The 19033-nt window shown below is 41.1% G+C and overlaps 2 protein-coding genes across 2 annotated transcripts in view; both read left to right on the top strand.

Moving 5' to 3' along the window:
* The window catches only part of LOC110005809 (oxysterol-binding protein-related protein 10-like), a 37546-nt gene extending 35188 nt beyond the window's left edge, over window positions 1-2358 (top strand). The window contains exons 11-12 of the mRNA XM_065957612.1: window positions 334-487; window positions 1425-2358. Of these exons, the coding sequence (XP_065813684.1) occupies window positions 334-487; window positions 1425-1469 (199 nt within the window). The 3' untranslated portion in view covers window positions 1470-2358. The remainder of the gene's footprint in view (window positions 1-333; window positions 488-1424) is intronic.
* A 3699-nt stretch (window positions 2359-6057) lies between these two features.
* ggctb (gamma-glutamylcyclotransferase b) lies at window positions 6058-12174 on the top strand. Its single transcript, XM_020658484.3, has 4 exons — window positions 6058-6315; window positions 6396-6541; window positions 6641-6773; window positions 11056-12174. The coding sequence occupies exons 1-4, from the start codon at window positions 6058-6060 to the stop codon at window positions 11242-11244; spliced, it is 726 nt and encodes a 241-aa protein (XP_020514140.3). The 3' UTR covers window positions 11245-12174.
* Window positions 12175-19033: the final 6859 nt, after the last annotated feature.

The following is a 19033-nucleotide window of genomic DNA, read 5'->3' as shown; positions in this document are numbered from 1 at the left end:
TAACAAATCGTGAAGAGCGAAATGCTGCTGCAGAAACAGACAACTTTCATTTCTCCACAGGACAGTAACTAAACAACGAAGCATGAAGCTTTTTCTTATTGGATAATTGATTCAAACTGTCCTGAATCATGTTTGAGAATTCACTGTGCAGCTGGTAATTATTCTGTGGATAAACAAACTAAATGTTATTGCACTGAGTCACCTTGTGTTCCTATGTATTCAGAGAAATATCTTATCCTATGATGTGTGAACCCTCAGCACATATAATGCAGGATGTATGAATAGTTCTGACCATGGTTGTTGTTGTTGTTGTTGTTGTTGTGCTGTTTGTAGGCGTCTCTGGCAGCATGTGACGTCGTCTCTGAAGACGGGAAACATGGACGCAGCCACAGAACACAAACACTTCCTGGAGGAGAGACAGCGCAGTGAGAGCAAACAAAGAACCGCCAACAAGACCCCCTGGACCCCCAAATTCTTTGTTAAAGAGGTGAGGTACCCGCTGGTCTAGGGCCTGCAGGTCTAGGGCCTGCAGTTCATTTAGTGTCCATTTGAGGCTGGCTCCAAGAGACCTGGAAGTCACCTACACCACCCCAGCCAAAAAAAAGCATAAATAAACATGTTTACAGCCTGGTAAAAAAAATGAAATAGGTCTGATGAGTAATTGTCATCATAGGCACACACTGTACATGGGGGGGGGGTTGTAACCCATACGTTTAGATTTTATTAAAAATGTGTTATTAATAGTTAGGTGCGTAGCTGACACAATGGACAGGTGGTTGCGATGTAACAGTTCGATAAGAGGCTTAAATCAACTCAACCAACCCTTTGGAATTCACTACCCATCTTGCTTCATCTTTACGACTCTGTTGAGTCTTTTAAAAAACACTTAAAAACGTTAATGTTAAGACAGGCCTATGGGTAATCAAGTCCACCCAGTGAACCTACTCATCTACGCTTTATTTTGCCAATTATTGTTCCTGGTTATGTCGCCCATGACGTACTCATTTGTTCTTGTTTTTATTGTATGTATGCTGTTATTCTTTTCTGTTGTTGTAAATGACTTTGTGACCTTTGTCTTTGAAAAGTGCTGTAAAAATAAACTTAATTTACTTACTTAAAACCCGCCTCAGCTCCAGCTCTCAGTCTGTCGTTAGGTTGACTGAAAGTTAAACTGAGACAGGATTGCCAACATGGAGGCTGCTGCAGATGAGCCTCCAGCGCCCCCTGCAGGAACAGATGTGTGACGTCACTCAGGCTTCATCCATTAATATTTACAGCGTATGCTTCACACATGCAGCTCATCCTGAAAACATTGTGAAAAAACTATTTTTGTTATTCAGGCTTTTTAGGAACTCTGATCATGCAATATTCACCACAATAACATGGCAGCCATTTATAACGTGTGTGTGTGTATGTGTGTGCAGGGTGAAGGCTGGGTGTACCACAACCCTCTGTGGAAAGCTCACTGACAGGAGAAGGAGGAGGGAGATATTCACACCTGGACGAGAAGCGAGGTGACCAGGAGGCCGGGCCAAAGAAGACACGACGAGAGAGAGAGAGAGAGAGCGAGAGAGAGAGAGAGAGAGAGAGAGAGTAGATAGGTAGAGCGAGAGCTGAGACTCCGTGCCAGAACAAGACGTGCCAAAGACAAGCAGCAATAGACAAGTAGACAATAGACGGACTCAGAGTGGTGTCCAATCAGAGACATTTGATGTTTGTGTTGCTGAGACCGCTCTAACAGGAGGACCAGAACATCAGATCCATACTCGCTCCTACACCGCTGCTGACCCGTCACTTCTCTGCACAGTGTGCTGAACTACAGCGATTAGTCACAACAACTTTGCACAATTCACTGTATAATATTTACAGCACTGCATATTACAGTTTGAGCGATGTGTGTGTGTGTGTGTGTGTGTGTGTGTGTGTGTGTGAGGAGTGATAAACTATTTAGCCAAATGTATCTCTAGCAAATACCCCCGAATCAATCACTCTGTTTGTGCAGACAGTTAATCCGTGAGACACTATAGAAGCTTAATATCTCACTCAGATATGTACTCTGCAGCAGTCAGGTCTGCCAAATGTTTCACTCATTGTCCCTTCATGCAGATTCTCTTTGTTTTCAGAATTGTCTCTTTAAAAACTGTTTATATCTTCTAAATTATTTGAGCTGCTTACAACACGACAATTGTAATTGCAAAATAAATCAGTTTCATTAATTTCCATACCGAACATGTAATGGGTACTTTATCTTTCAAGTTAAATGTCACTGTCGAGTTTATCAAAATGTCATATTTTTCACCACTTTGAGCCTAAAAAATAAATTCATTTTGAGTCTGGAGCTCCTGTTTGTGGTTACAGTTTTTTAGTGCTGAAGTGTGAGCGGATTAAAGAAGTGATGTCATCTCTGCAAAAAGGAGATGCGAGGATACCACTGAGGTTAACCTTAATGTTTACCAAAGGAGTGACATCAGATCTGAAAAGTGAAGTCAATATTGAACAACTGAAAACTGCTTTTTGTATCCATTGGAGGCAGTATCCCAAAGTGAGTCAATCCCAAAAGAGCCACATTTTACAGTCAGGGGTGTGTCCAGACGGGTGGCCGGGATGGCATGAGCCCCCTGTGAAATCTGATTGGCCACCCCAGGTGCCACCCCAAAGGCCTACTCTATGATTGGCTATTTACCAAATCAGAGGCGGGACTTAAATACAAATCAACTAAATAAATACTCTGCTCTTTAAAAGTTCCAAGGAAAAACTTGTGCACACTATCTAAGTGGCAATGGACTTAATTGCCAATAAATGTATTTTTGCAAGTTGAGAGTTTGCTTACAAAGTACTTAAAATTGTGACTTTTTTTTTTTTACACAAGAGTTTTTTAGTCCTTAAAGAATCCGGCTAAGATGATTTATATGTTGCCAAATCATGTTATTCATAAGTACAGATCATTAGTGGGGATACAAAACTAAACGTTTTTAATTTCATTCAAATGTGCCATCCCTGCATAAATCAGTACCCCAGGTAAGGCCACCCCTGCATAAGTCCCAGGTAGACCCCAGGTAAGGCCACTCCGGATAAAATAGTCTGGACACGCCCCTGTTTACTATTTCCAACTTTATAGCAGAAAAAGTTCCATTATAATGGAATAATAAACTTGATTAGTTGAATTAATTAACAAGCCTTTGTGAAGTCTTTTTTAATTTTACATTTTCTTATTCCGTGCACTAAAACCTTGTGTATCTATCTCGGATAAAAAGTCCGCTGGCTGCAACATCAAAGGCTCAAAAATGAACACTGAAGTGCCAAAAAACTACCACAGGTGTCCACTTGAGGCTGTTTCAATCCACTAGCTTTACTTCTTATCCTGTTGAGGTTTACAGGGGGGCTGCAGTCGATCCCAGCGAGGCGGGGTTATACCCTGGACTTCAATGTCACCAGCCAATCACAGGGCTTACAAACAGAGACAAACAACTGGTCACACTGCAGACAACTAAGAGTCACACATGAACCTAATGCATGGCTGTATCCGAACTGCCAAGTACTAGCTACTATCTGTGCTGTATACTGTTAGTACCTACTATTCAGGCAGATATTTGTGCCTACTTCATCTGATTCATTCAGTAAGGAAGTGACATCATTTACGTTACCCGAACCGACCGCATTCACCTGTTTTTTTTTGTTTTCTTTTGTTTAGCTTTCTTCCAGAAGAGTAATGCGCATATACAGTCAGGTAAACAAAACAATATCACAATGTAAATCAAGTAAAAGATTAAATAACTAAATAACATACAGTACATAAAGAAAAGTACAAATGAAAGACAGTAATATACAGAATATAAAATAAACCAATAAAGACACATTTAAATAGTGAAATCATTATTTAAATAGTGAAATCATTATTTAAATAGAGGGGGAAAGGTTTTATAATAATGCAGATATTTGTTATATTTTCTGTTGTTAATTGAAAGTAGTGATTTCAGTCGGGACTTTAATTTAAGATTAAAAATTGATTAAATTAATCCACGCTCGTTTGTTTTGATTTGGAGGCGGACGTGAAGTGACGATTTACATTTAATTTCGTACAGCATTGTGGGTAAAATACAATTAATTTCATGAAAGCACGCATCTGATCCATACTGCATGAAACCCGGAAGTTAGTATCCATACTGAAATGTTCAGTATACTGAGGTGGACCCAAAATATACATACTGAATGACCACGAGGGTTCAGTATACTGAAACTCCTACAGAATAGTACATACTGTATACTGACCTGTGACTATTTGGAAAGGGCCCATGTCTTTGGAGTGTGGGAGGAAGGCTGAGCCAGGAGGAACCCCTGAGTCCACTGGGAGAACATGCAGACTCAACACAAAAGCCCTGTCCTACAGGGTTTAGAACCTGGAACCTTCTTACCGTCTGGGGACAATGTGTAGGTCGGTGTAAACAGTGCAGACACTACTGATTAAAATGTATGAAAAATGTGTGATTGTTAGGAAACCTTTAAAGATAAGATAATACATTATTGATCCCCATGGGAGAAATGTAGGCATTGTAGCAGCAAGACAGAGAAGTAGGTAATTCAAACATCTAAATAGAATAGGTAAGATAAATACAAACAAAATAACAATAGGAGGTATTTACAAGAATAATGTAAACATTGAGGTGAATTATGACAATCCAGAAATGATGTGCAGTGAATGGCAAGTTAAAGTGACCATGGACTTTGAGTGTGCATTAATATCAGTTACCAAAGAGAGCGACTCACTGCAGCTCCTTCCCTTTGTGTAAATGATGATACACAGTTATTTAGTCCTGTGTGTATGTGCTGCCATCTAGTGGGAAAAATTGAACACCAACTTTGACCTTACAGCCCAACTGTTTCAGTCTTTGGGATGCTGGTCCTTGAAAGAGTGAAAGAATAAAAACAACTGGAACGTCTGGTTCTTGACAAACTGAAAATATACAAACACACACTTACATCCATCAGCTATTTCACCATACCATTGAAAGACGATTATTTATTTAATGTTGCTCACAATGAGAATTTGAATGTCAGATGTTGCGTCAGTGAGAGATGCCAGGAACAGTTGGACATATTTAAAACACATTTTGTTTATCTATTTGGTAAAAAGAATCAACATCAGAATTTCCACTTATTTTAAAGTGCTTCATGACCAACATTTCAATGTTATAAAAAAATACTCTTAAAATTGCTTTAAAAGGCAATTAAAATAGCTGTCTTATAAACAGACATTTTCACTCAATGTTGTGTGAACCTTTGGTACGTCCCAGTAGCAATATGTAGAAAAACAGGGGGCTGAGGATGGAGCCCTGGGGAACACCAGAGGTTAGGGGGCTCGTCTAAGAGACTGTGGAAGTTACTTGGGATATTTAAATCCAAACCAGCCTAAAATCAGTTTTTTTTTTCTGATTCTCAGGTTTTAGGATTATCTAATATATAGAGTTTGAATTCAAGAATCATCTGCTGTAAGAAAAAAATTGGTTTTCATCTCCAAGCAGAGAAGAGTGTGAGCGGGCAACTCTAACAGGATCTCATTATGTAATAAAACACTTTAGTTTACTTTTCCATTAGCGAGCTGATCAAATAGCCTGCAGTGTGAATTGTGTTTATTTTTGGCCCAGTCTAAACTGGCATGTAGGCAGTTGTCATGAGTTTATATAGGCTACAAATAGTATAAATAAAGACAAACTTCACCCAATTACATCCAATTTGACTGTTTTTCAATACAAAACACACCTCTGAAGCATCTTTTGTAGCCCAAATATGACTCTGTTGTTATGCACTATCTCCACTTTATTAAGTCAAGGTAAACACACTCTAATATAAAGTTCTACTTAGCTATGAGATAACTGTGAAGGTGTGTTTTATTTAATTTGGCTCATTGCCCAACGCTAAGAGCAACACACGATTATGTGTGTGTGTGTGTGTTTGTGTGTGTGTGTGTGTGTGTGTGTGTGTGTGTGTGGTTGGCATGAGTCTAACAATGTATTGTGAGTTTGAATAGGCCTCAGTGTTAGTTGAGGGATTAGCATGAGAATGGTGTGTGAGTGCTGGAAGGTGTTCTGTCACTCTGCAGCTCGCTCTCTCTCTCTCAGCTTCTCTCCTCTGAACACTCGACTCCTCTCTTCTCCTCTTTCACCTTCATCTTCATCTTTATCCTTCCTCTTCCCGTTCAGGAACAACATGGAGAATAACCACACCTTCCTGTACTTTGCTTATGGCAGTAACCTGCTGAAGGAGCGCCTTCAGCTGAAGAACCCGTCTGCCACGGTCCACTGTGTGGCCCGGCTCAAGGTACAGACTAACATCTGGACCATCAATGTTACGTCCTTTATGACCTGTACTCTCTCATACCGACTCATCTTATTACTCAGGAATATAAACTGGTGTTTGGGAACTATAAAGGCCTGGCAAGTGACCGGTGGCACGGTGGTGTGGCTACCATCGAGAAGAGCCCTGGAGACGAGGTATGGGGGGTGGTGTGGAGGATGAACATGACAGACCTCGAGTCCCTGGACAGGTAAGGGGGTTTTCTTTTAGGAACTTCTACATGTCCTTCAACGTTTTTTTGTGAACCTGAAATTTACCATATGATGTGTGTTTGTGTGCACACACTCAGTCAGGAGAATGTGACATTGGGTGCGTACAGTCCAGTGGAGCTCCCAGTGAAGACTAAAGGACAGGAGCTCAGCTGTCGGACCTACATCATGAACAGCTGTGTGTATGCTCCTCCATCACCTCAGTACCTACGGGTAAGACATACTCACCGCTACGCAGTGCTTCAGTGTGTGATGCTTGAGGAGGTTTTATTTTTTACAAGCAGCTGTAATGACAAACACAGAAATCTTTTCAGATGTTTTCAAAGGATGTTTGAAAAGCATGATGCTATGGTGATGGGATGGCTGTGTCGTCGTCAATTGGTTCCCATTGCATGCAGTCACAGTTGATTTGTCCTTGATGTGGCAAGACCCTTAACCCCAAATTGCTCCTTGTACTACATCAGCGGCGTGTGAATGTGTATGAATGGATTAGTTAATAATGATGGACACTTTACAGAAAAATGTGAATGGATGCAGGCTCAGCAACGCGCGCAGAGACCCAGAGATTCACAGCTAAGTGCACAGACTCGCCCTGAGAGATCACTTCTGAAATAAATGCAGAATAGCCCAGAAGAAGAGCAGACAGTTTGTTAAAAAAAAAAAGAGAATTTCAAAGCGCCCTCTTCCTGCTCCTCCAAATCCCCCTCCTCCTCCCCGAGTGTAAATTGCACTCAGGTGTGCAGCAAGTAGAGGGAAGAGGGAGAACCAGGAAGAGAGACATCAGGGCTGCATGTAACATCTTTCAATAGTTTGGATTATAAGGACAAACTGTGCTGGTGAATACATTCCTAGATACTGTGTCTGCACAAGCACACATATAGCCTACATCTCAAGAACACTACAATTTTTACATTCTTACATTCTTAGTCCAGAGTCTTGTGAGAAATTTAAACGTTAACTGATCTTACCATGATAAAGTTTGGTGAGGTTGTAGGACCCAGAAGATGTGGTTGAAGCTCTGACCTTGTAGAATCCCCTCCCCTAAAATATATAAAAAGAACATCTCACATTGAGTAAGAAAAACCAAGAACTGTGTTGAAATGCATCTGCTGCAGTTGGAAATTAGGCAAAATGCACATGAAAGAGAGGTACAGACAAGACAGTTTTAAATTGAACTAATCTAAATGGATACACATGTGCAACCATAAGCATCATTTGTCTCAAAATGTCATCTCTAAAACAGGAAGAGAAGCTCCATAAATAGTGAAAGAAATAAGAAACTGGATGTGCATGGAGAGATGGGAGGAAAGGTGGAGCAGAGGAGAATCCCCTACAAAAGTCAGCTTGGGTTTTTTGGACATGCACAGTTTCCCGGTAAAAATCATGTCTGCAGAGGAAAGATAAATGCAAATCAGCCACACTTACCTCACCTTAAAGGTCTGTTCAGACCAAACTTGAAAAATCATTTTAAAGCCAGTGTAGCTTTGCATATAGATATGAATTTGTGCTGTGCAAATTACATGTAGAAAAGACACCGATCAGTGTGCTTTGCATGTTTTGCAGTTCATATTTTATCACCTCAGTTTAAGATTTGCTCGTGAAGCCAATCAGTAAAATTCTCCTTAATTTCTTAGCTGCATGAAACCATCCAAAGTTCAATAAAGAATCATTTAAAAGATGTTATCCTTTCCTGCTTTGCACAAATCATGAATCACATTTTTGACCAATCTGCATTGTCCTGCTAATATTTTTTAACCATGTTACCTCAATATCTCCCTCTGTGGGTCATTTAAGTATTGTTATATAATTATCTTTTTAGATTTATATGACCTTTAAAGGCCCTCTCTCACGCTGTGTGATGTCCAACATGTTGTTTTAATGAGCTTGTTCTGAATCAGGAAAACAACAGAATCACTCCAACTGTCATTCTCTGTGTGAAGCATCTGGAAATACACTCCGTCTGTCACACCCCCATCACCTGACTCTGTTTTCTGCAGGTCACAACAGTGTGGAGGACACGCCCCCTCTGTCATGTTTTACACATCTGAACACCAGATTGTTCTTGTGCACATATTCCAAACATGCCTGAAAGAAAAACAGAGCGGCGTTGTGGTCGGAGCTCTGAGCTCTATAGTGGGCAGTGGTCCAGCACATTGTTTTCACACACACTCTGACACGGGGTCCAGGAAAGACCACATTTGTCCTCTGCTCAACGCTCCATCCTGTACAGTCTTTTCCCTCCTGTCCAGGTCACACTACTGTACGGTCTGAATGTGATGTGGAAACATCCTTTTAGTTTCTGACAGAAGACTACAGCTGGTGCTCAAAGGCTGCTGATGCACAGCTGGTCTGATCAAACAGTATGGAAGTTTAATTCACAGTTTATTTTATATTCAAGCCAATATAGTAAACGTTTGAGATGAACTGTACTAAAATAAGTCGACAAAGGTCAACAAAACGCTGCTTGATTCAACAAATAACTTAATTGAAGACATTTCAACACATACATTTTTTTTTCTACTAAACATAGTGTTAACCAGCGTCAGCTCAGCTGTGATGTAACTGCTTCATGTGCTGCAGTCACTGCTGAGATGTTTGTAAACCATGGAGTCAACGTGCCCTCTGCTGGAAAAAAAACATTATGACACCTCTTCTACCACTTCTACCAATGTCAGTTATACCAGACATATTATGGATGGATAGATGGACAGATGGAGGATGAATGGGTGAAAAGGGGTAGGGGGTTGTGTTAGCATGGTAGGGAGAGTGGAAGGTATGTGTGTACATGTACATGTGTGTGTATGTGCGTGTGTAGGGTTTGTATCTGTAAATTCATGCTGGCAACCCTTGAAACTTTGTATAACTGTCATCCAAATGTAATATAGATTAGCTCTTTCAGTAAGCATGCTCTACATACATTTTTATTGTAGTATTTTATTGAACACTGTTTCAGGGACAGGCATTAGAAATTAGCATTAGCTTAAAATGCTGTGTTGCATTTTAAGCTAGTGCATTGTAAAATTGTTGTTCAGTTCTTCATATATACTGCATCTGTCCCTGCCAAATAAACCACAGGCAAAAACGAAAGGATGGTTGGATGAACGAAAGATGATTGGATGGATTGCTGGTTGGAAGATGGACAGATTCATGGATTGATTGACATATTGATTGATGGATGAATGGATTTGTGGATGGATGGATAGACAGTTGATGGATGGTTGATGGAAAGATGGATGGACGAACGAACGAACAAATGGGTGGGTGGATGGATAAATGGATCATCTTCTGTTTTATTAGATTTTGTTAAATTTGGGGTAAAATCCTAAATCAACTGCTGCAGACAAGTTTGGATTGAGTTCATTCCGATCTTCTACAGAAACTTTAACATAATGGGGCCAAAAACCTGCAGGACTTTCATTCTGTGAGAAGCTTTTGTGACTCAGAAGCCACCCCTGACTTTTTCTCAGAGCTATAAATGATTCATAGAGTAACCCTAACCTGTGAGGTTTGTCAGAAAACGAACCTTCATTGTACATGTTGTTGTGGATTTTTCTGTTGGTAATGAAAGCTCTCAAGTCAAAGTCTTTTGTCTTTGTGTATTTTATTGCATATAATAAAAAGTTATTTTGCAAAAGGGGTAATAATCAGCTGCAAAAGTAACGTCAGTCACAAGTGCATCAAGGAGTCCCGGGGCAGTCCCGGTTGCAGAGCATATTTATACTTTCACAGGCTGTAGGTATTTTGCATGTACATGAGTAATACATCGTCATTGGTTTCAGCTTGCCCTAGTGACTACGCCTTCTGCTAGTTTGCCTGGTGATTTATCTATGCAAGCTTCTTTCTATAAGGTACCTGGTACGGAGGAACACCAACAGAAACTCCTTTGTCAGGAGGGCACTGATCTAAGGTCATGCTGTACCCAGATCCTGAGGAGTGTTCCTGTTAGAGATACAAACCATGGTCATACAGAGAAACAGCTTCTAATTGCTAAATGACGCACGAACATCCTAATCTTTTAAGGTCAAACGAAGACAACAGACATATAGTATTTTTCCACGACAATGTTTGTACCATCCACTGGACTTTCACACAGATGGATTAACTTTCCCTCCTATCCCTTGAATGTGTCTGTATTAACCTTCCTTCTACCTCCAGCTATACTTAAAGTTGGCCGGTGCCCAATGTGGTGATCGATTGCCTGTGTTTAGTCCCAGGACTTCTCTGCTGGACACCAACAACCAGCGTCCTGTTTCAGCTGTGGATTCTGCTGTTTCAAATTGACGATTTCTGATGCACTCTCAGGACTTTAGGATGATCATTACACTGATTGGCCCTCAATTGTTTCTTGTTTTAAACTATAGGCCAATAAACAGCACATATTTAAAAGGCTGAGTTTCATATTAAAACAATAACTAGAGCAGAGAAATTAGGATTTCTGGCTGCTTTATTGAAGTTAAAGGGTGAAGAATGACTCTGGTTTTTGAACCCTCTGCAGGTGATAGTGATGGGCGCAGAGCAGAACGGCCTGCCCAAGGACTACCAGGAGAAGCTGAGAGCCATCAAGACCAACATGTATGAAGGTCCTCTGCCCATGATGAATGAACTCGACCGAATCAGGAGAGCCAAAGAGAGGGACCTCCAAGGCTGTGATGATGGCCGGGTCCAGGTCCACTTTCTCCTGTAGAAAAAGTCCTTAAAGCGCTGTGAGGAACCTTAAACTGTTGATTAATGACGAGAAAGAAATGTTGAATGCAAAACAACAGACGGAGCAATGACACAGATTCATTATTATTTTCAGTTTGACTGACAGAATCAGGAAGTAGTCATTTCTCACCACGTTATAAAATGTTTTAACCCTTAAAGGCAGGGTTGGTTATTTTCCTCCAGATGCACTTTTTAGGATTTGGGTTGAAATTGTCTTTAGGTCCTGACAGAAATTAATAACTCATGTTCTCTGAAAAAGAAACAAAGAAAATCCGTCATCTGTAGCAGTTGTAATGTAGTTGTAATGTAAAAACTTTGACCAATGTCTGCCAAGAGGTACCAATCTGATGAACCAATCACAGCCTTCCTGTCTCCCTGCTCGTTCTCTACCTCTTGCGTGAACTAGCCCACACAAGATAGAGTTTATACTGCGAGTTTACTTACCGCTGAATGAGACGACATAGTTTCTACACAATGCAAGCGATGAGCTGAGGTCCCCTTCTGGAGTGACGGTGCTCGTGCATGTTAGTGAGGGGCCGTGGCTTTTGAGGGAGCACAGAGGGGAGGGGGTGTAGACGGAGCACTGAGGGAATGCTACTTTCGAAAATTTCCCAACCCTGCTTTTAAATGAAAGTAGACTTTTTACCCAAACATCACATAACTTAAGCTAAGGTATAAGTCAGAAGGGTATATATTTCATAACTGTTGGTCATAATTGTTGCCTGAATGGAGGAGTTATTAAATAAAGGATTACTTTAATGTGGCACAAAATCAGAGATTATGTTGTTTTGGATGAATCACTGAAGACACAAATATGATCAGGTTATGCTAAGTGTGATTCTATCGAACATCTTCAACAAAACTGTCATTTTTAAAGATCCACATTAAAGTTGCGAATGTCAACTCAAACAAATCTTCTGTTCTTCTTTTTTGTTTTAACTTAAAAACAACCGGACGGACCCAAAAATAGCTGCTTAGCTCTGAAATGATGGCTGCTGTCAGTTATTTCTTCTTTTTGAAATTATTGACGTTGTTTCCTGTAAGCTCTTTCACTGTCTGAAGATGTTAACTATTATGTTGGGTGATTGGTGAGAATACTCAAGGCCTATGCTGGTCCTCCAAACCATCTTCAGGTCATAAGGAATATGTTCACAGGCACAGGCACAAGGGTTGTGTCCCCAGATGGCATTAACGAGGAGTTTGACATCCATACATGGGTGTTGCAATGGGACACACTTGCCCCCTTCCTCTTCATTGCAGTCCTGGACTTTGCACTCAGGCAAGCCATCAGTGGACAGGAGCAGGAGCTCAGCCTCACTATGAAACCAAGGCAGTCCAGAAGATTCCCTGCAGTAGGGAACCCTATCAGACCTGGACTTTGCAGACAGCACCAGCCTGCTATCTGACCCATGTCGGGCAAACCAGGGAACTTCTGTCGAGAGTGGAGACAGAATGCGCCAAAGTTGGTCTCAGCTGGCTAAATGCTGAGGCAGGTCAATGACTCAAATACCTCGGGTCATGGAGTCCAACCTCCCATGACATACAAAGGTCAGGTTCTTTACTGCAACTGTGGAGTCGGTTATCTTGTATGGATGTGACTGCTGGACCCTAAGGCGCACATTGAATCCCAGGATGGATGCCACACTAGAATATAGTGCTGAACATCAAGCAGGCAGCATTCCACCATTAATGAGATATATGGGGGGGCTGCCAATGCTGAGTAAGAAAGAAGCAACTGGGAGGGTGAGGCTGGCAGGTCATAGAGACACATGGAGCTCCCAGCCAGTGAACTGGTGCTGTGAGTGAATGCAATCTATGGTCATGCACCGGTCACTCAACCTCCCTAGCGGGGGAATTCACTCTCTTGGACTTCATGAAGAAAAAAAGTACCAGGGTGCTGGCAAGATATCTGCATATGTGAGTGTTCTACCTTTCTGGAATCTGTTTAGTTGCTGTTGTTTAAATCGATAAAATACCTTGCACAGTGCCGCATCAAGTTTGGGTGTTTGATGGCCCCAGCTGTCCCTCTCTTCAGAGTGTCCCAGAGGCCATGACCCCTCATGGTTTATGGAAACAGGACACAGTTTTAGCGTCATTCAGAGTTTTTAAATTCCATGTCTGGTCACTTAACTCCCCCTCTCTCTCTACAGTCACTCTCTCTCTCTCCTCTTCACACATTGTGTTTGTCAAGCCTCTTCACCATCCAGGTGCAGCCTCACAGACAGAGGCAAGTATCTAGGGCAGTAAACGTGTCCTTTCTGTGGGGAACCAGGCAAAACAGACTCTTCTGTGCTGTGCAGCTGCAGCCTGAATCCACAGCATCACAAGATCTCCAGCAGAGCGGAGCACAGGCCCAAACACTGGAGCCTCCATCAGGATCCTGCCTCACAGACCTACAGGGCAGGATTGAAATGTCCAATCTGCTGTCTGATTCAGATTATTTCTACATCAGCCACCAGAGCCAGATATACTGACAGGCTGAAATAACAATGCTTCATTTCCATGTTGGAAATCCTGTCTCAGCCTAACCTCGACTTAAGGACAGGCTGAGAGCTGGAGCTGAGGCGGGTTTTAAACCTCTTGACGAACCCTTACATCACGCCCACCTGTCAATACCTAACAATGGATGACTCGTATCGGTCATGAAATCAAAACGGAGCTGTTTAAAGGCTTTATATGTGATTTTTTGATCCAGCAGATGTCGCCCTTGAGCAGCAGCATGAAACCAAAACAACTCGCCGTGCATTGTTGTGTTAGCATGCTAATGCTAGCGATCTTTATTATGCTGGTATCTTCACACTGCATGTAAATTTACCTGAAATGAGCGTGATCTAGAAACACAGTTAAGCAGTGAGTACAGTATGTTATTCTTCTTTTCTCTAGTCCCTCAATTAAACAACTTTTATACTCGAGGGGAGGAGTCAGCCGGCCGTCCGGGCGATGTAAACAAAGTGAAGATAGGACTCTGAAAACTCTGAAAACATCACAGACAGTGGGACTCGGGTGTTACACCCATTGTAGACAGTCATGACTCAGAGAGTTATTTTCAGAGGAGATACTTGATTTCTATTATATTTAAGTGTGAAAATTTGCATATAAAGACTTTAAACTAAATTCACCCCCCCGTACAGTGTGTGCCAGTGATGACAATAACTAATCAGACTTTTTTTTTTGTTCCAGTCTGTAAACATATTTATTTATGCTGTAAAAACTGCTTTTTTTTTTGCTGTTGTGTGTATGTGACTTCCTGTGTTCCTGGTGCCAGCCTCTATCGGACACTCGACGAACTGCAGGATTTTGCACTTCTGCATTTGCTTCATTTTTTAAGACCTCTAAGTGATGATGTCTAATTATCATTAAAATGTTTTACATGTTCGACCGCACTGCAAACCCTATATATAGGTTTCTTCACACAACTGATTTAAAGAAGCAAGCAGGGTCATATGGCCACGTATATTACTCCTGTAATTTTTCTGTTTTGTTGCCTACTTCTACTTCTTCGTTTGCTGTTTAATAGCGGTAAGCAAACAGTTGCCAGCATTACTGCCCCCTGGATGGGGGTGTGATTGCCTATGCACCAAATCTTGAAGCCTGAACCGTAATTGTTCAATAAGAATGCAATTACCTTTACAGGCCTACTGGTTAGGGACCAATTTACAACACAAAATATATGTTTTTAACTAAATTCAAACTGAGAACACCCGTCTATGCAGCTTTACATTTACAGACATGTTGGAGTCTTCTTGGAAATGTTTCTGTTTAAATTGTTCCCTTCCTATTCACTGTAATAATTTGACCGCTTTTAACAGTCATGATGTGTTTGTCCTAACTGGAATCAAACAGCAGGAGCACCAAGAGTCCGTCAGGAGAGATTAAGGAAACTCAGACTAATTATATTCTCTCAGGGTGAGTTCTTTAAGTGCTCATTCAGCTGAGGAGACTGGGTTTACAGTGCAGCCTTTAACCTTTAACTCAGCCTTTAACCATAATGAGCAGAGTTTTTTTTGTTGTTGTTACAGTGCAGAACTTACTCATATTGAGCGTGTTCATTCAAGTCTGTCCATCAGTGAATGAAAAAAAAACAAAAAACATCCCGTCTGCTGAGTCGGTGGCCCCAAACCGGCCCTGACAAACATGGTCTGTGGTATGTGGGGACTCAACAACAGTAAAGTGGGACACAGCGAGACACCACACGTGGGACGTTACAAAACCAGCTCCATCTGAGAGTCGCGGTGACCCGTCAAGGCTGAACGTCTTCGTTTATCTGGAACAGTTTCTTTAGCTGGGAGAAGATTCAATGAAAACAGTTCACACGGAGGTCTGTGGATTATACACACTAACATGTTTCCACAAACAGGAATACCACTTTTCAAATGAATGTAAGAGTCAACATTTCATTGTTATTGAAGCCTTAAGGGAAGGATGTGCAATCTGCCATCAGACTGTACAACAACAGTGGGTCCTAAAGTCTGTCTTCTTCAAATCACTGACAGACATCTTGCTTATAATAGTTGTAAATACGTAGTACCTTTATCTTTATTTTGATTTATTCCTATATATTCAAATTTTATTAATACTCATCTGCATGTTCTTCCTGTTGTTTTTACTGCTGCAGCACTTCGATAAAGGATTATCTTATCTTATCTTATATTACACATAAATACAGCAGAAATCATGTATGTCCTCTGTAAATGATTCTCTGAGTCTACAATGAGTAAGAAGCTCGAGTCCCGCTGGCTGTGTTGTTGTCAGAGCCGTGTTTACATGGACAGGACAGCCGGCTCCTCCTCTTGTGTATAAAAGCTGTTTTAGTCAAGAACTAGAGAGAAGAAGAAGAACATGCTCACTGATTATTTGGATGTCACCTAAGGGCGCGGTCACACTGGCCATCTGTACCGTGCCGTACTCAAGCACGATTGGCCCCCCGCTGCGCAATTCTCACGCTGGCCAGCACGGCCCGCGGTCACACTGGCCAGGACTAACCGTGCTTAAGCACTGACATTTTGTTTTCCCTTTTTTTGTGGGATTTGTGATGTTCAAACTAAAGAAAAAAGAAGAAAAGTCAGATTTGGGTCCCTCCTGCCTGCAGTGTGAACGTAGTGTAAACGTGATGGGGCGAAGTTGTCCCGACTCTGAGCCTGCTGAGTAACAGAGGATTAACTGATAGATCGAGACGGTGGTGATATGTAAAGTCAGAGCCGGCAGCCAAACGACAGCTCTGTTTTACATCTCTCAAGTCTCTCAATGACACGGTATGAACAGTGCCTTCAGATGTCTTAGTGGAATTATCTGATGGATGATCTCCGGTCTCAGGGTCAAACAAACATCCATAGAGGATGACCTTGTATTTTCTGTTTTCTCAGCTGGATCAGGACACTAGTTTTGGCAGCTAGGGTCTTTGCTTTTTCCCAAATCTTTACCCACAACTTCAGCAGCAGACTACAGATCTTCAGACAGTAGATGCAGGATGACTGGTCACACTGGCCATCCGTACCGTGCCGTACTCAAGCACGATCGGCCCCCCTGCTGCGCCATTCCTCCGCTGGCTGGCACGGCCCGCGGTCACACTGGCCAGGACTAACCGTGCTTAAGCACGATTACCTCTTGTACATAACGTCGTAATACAACACATGCACGCTTTATGTTATTATGAAGCGTGCTCAGTTTACAAACAGGCGGACGAGAGAGAGAGAGAGAGAGAGAGAGAGAGAGAGATAACACCAGGTAATTAATCCATTGAGATCAAGATCAGCAGCACACATGATTAATAAAAAGTTCACAAACAAATAAGTTGAGATAAAACAACAATTACAAATTGGTTTGCAGATAAAGTGCAGAGTCGTGATCACAGATTATAATTCAGAAACACATCAGGCACTCTCCAATTGTCTTTTAAGATCGAGCCAAAGGCTTCAACCGAAATGAGATCTGCCATTTTCAAGTCATTTTGGAGAAAGTTCCCTGCAGAGGGAGCAGCAAAACTAAACGCTCAAAGTGCCTCCTGGTTCTTCATACCTTCAAAGAACCAGAAGCCACTATGCCTCGCATTCCTGTGATGTTTTTTTCAACTGTCTGTTCCTCGTGCCCGTCTGATTACTTAGAATCATTTACGTTAAGCTGTCCGTTTTGGATTGTTATGTAAGCAGAGTGAGAAACAATGCAGTGTGTGCACAGCTTGAAAGAAGTCTCCTGCTGGTTTTACATTACTAAAGCACACAACTGAAACTGACGCAGGCTGGTGTGCATTCAACTCTGTCATTTAACTGGACCGTGCACATGCTTTAGTCCGTGTTTTATGTGGAGAATCTCTTTGAATATTTTAAATAGTGAATCATCAGCTGGTGTGAGTGAGGGAATGCATGCAGTAATTATTAAACACTACACCCAATACTTTTTTTTTTAATCCATTTTTAGTCTCATCCATCGGTGAAAAACTCCACCATCGTTTTCTTCTCCACTGAGATAGACTCTGATCTGATTTTTCATACTGTACTTTTGAGTAAAAAAATGCATATAGCTTTAATCTGTGTTCCAAACCGTTCACAAGTGAATGCTGTTTTCTTTTTAAAACTCACAACTCATGTACCAATGTGCCTTTGGTAATCGAATGCAAAAAAAGAAGATATGCCCGTGCACTTGCTTAATACCATAAAAAAAAACGTTATTTAAATGTAAAATATGTCAAATTTTATGACAATGTTTACATTAAAATATCTAAATTTATTAAAAATGGATTTAATATTTTATTGTTGAGTACTTTCTTTACCTCAAATATTTCCAACAGTTATCAAAACCAGAGAAATCTCTAATTTTACAATTGCAACGGGACGTGTCGTCATGGCCGCCGCCATGATGAGCAGCCATGACAGACAGAATGTTTATCGTTGCTGTGGAAACACCAGATGCTATGTCGAAGACCGCTACATAAGGAAGCGGGGAATTGCAGAGAGAACTCCCATGATTGACCGCTAGCCTCAACGTCATCTTTTGTTTTTGTTGTATTGATTGAGAGTCCATATTGTATCTTTAATGACAACGTTTCAACCAGAGGTTTCCTTCAGGCCGATCACTTTGGAAAATTTAGATTTGTACACCAGTATGATGACAGCTGTGGTCAAACTTTCAAAATGTTCCAGGCTTTGTATACCGTCATGAAAATCCTGGTAAAGTTATGAAAATATGAAATTAAAATTAGTAAATTGGAACAAAAACAATTAGATCAAAAACTAAAAAATGCAAATCAATCAAATGTCAAGCATGTTGTCAAAGATAGATCTGTTTGTAATCATGTTTTTTTTAATGTTTTCCTCCCATAGTTTTCACAGCTAAACATCTGATTGCTCTTTTTTTAGTGGGCCAGATCTTTTTTTTGTGTTGGTATAGCAACTACAAGTTGCTGCCTGGCACCTCCGCTGGCTGACTGTGCAGGATCTAAACCAACCATGTCCAATCAAACACACAGGAAGCAGGAAAAACAGTGAACAGGGTCAAATGAAGTTTGTGCACAAAACTTGGAAATAGAAAGGAAATCTTTAACACTTAAAAACTAACCGATGTCTTTAAAGGAAACAACAATATCATCTACCTTCTTTCAAAAGCTGTTTTCACACATGCTCTCCTTAAAATGTCTCACAGCCTGTCCCTTAAGTTTTGAGTTTCTTTTTCCACACTTACAAAACTACTCAAAGATGAACACTTTGGCGTAAATCTCCGTGCTTATTACTAACCATCACGACAGATTACCTTCTATTTCAATCAGGAGAGACAAG

This window comes from Labrus bergylta, chromosome 8, assembly GCF_963930695.1.
Source record: "Labrus bergylta chromosome 8, fLabBer1.1, whole genome shotgun sequence".
In the NCBI taxonomy this organism is placed as follows: Eukaryota; Metazoa; Chordata; class Actinopteri; order Labriformes; family Labridae; genus Labrus; species Labrus bergylta.
This window is presented reverse-complemented; position numbering and strand designations above follow the sequence as displayed.

Bases quoted from the DNA above. Each gene is read 5' to 3' on its own strand.
- ggctb (XM_020658484.3), top strand. From the start codon at position 6,058: ATGGTGTGTGAGTGCTGGAAGGTGTTCTGTCACTCTGCAGCTCGCTCT. The intron at 6,316-6,395 runs GTACAGACTAAC...CTTATTACTCAG, and splicing joins ACTGTGTGGCCCGGCTCAAG to GAATATAAACTGGTGTTTGG. The intron at 6,774-11,055 runs GTAAGACATACT...AACCCTCTGCAG, and splicing joins CATCACCTCAGTACCTACGG to GTGATAGTGATGGGCGCAGA.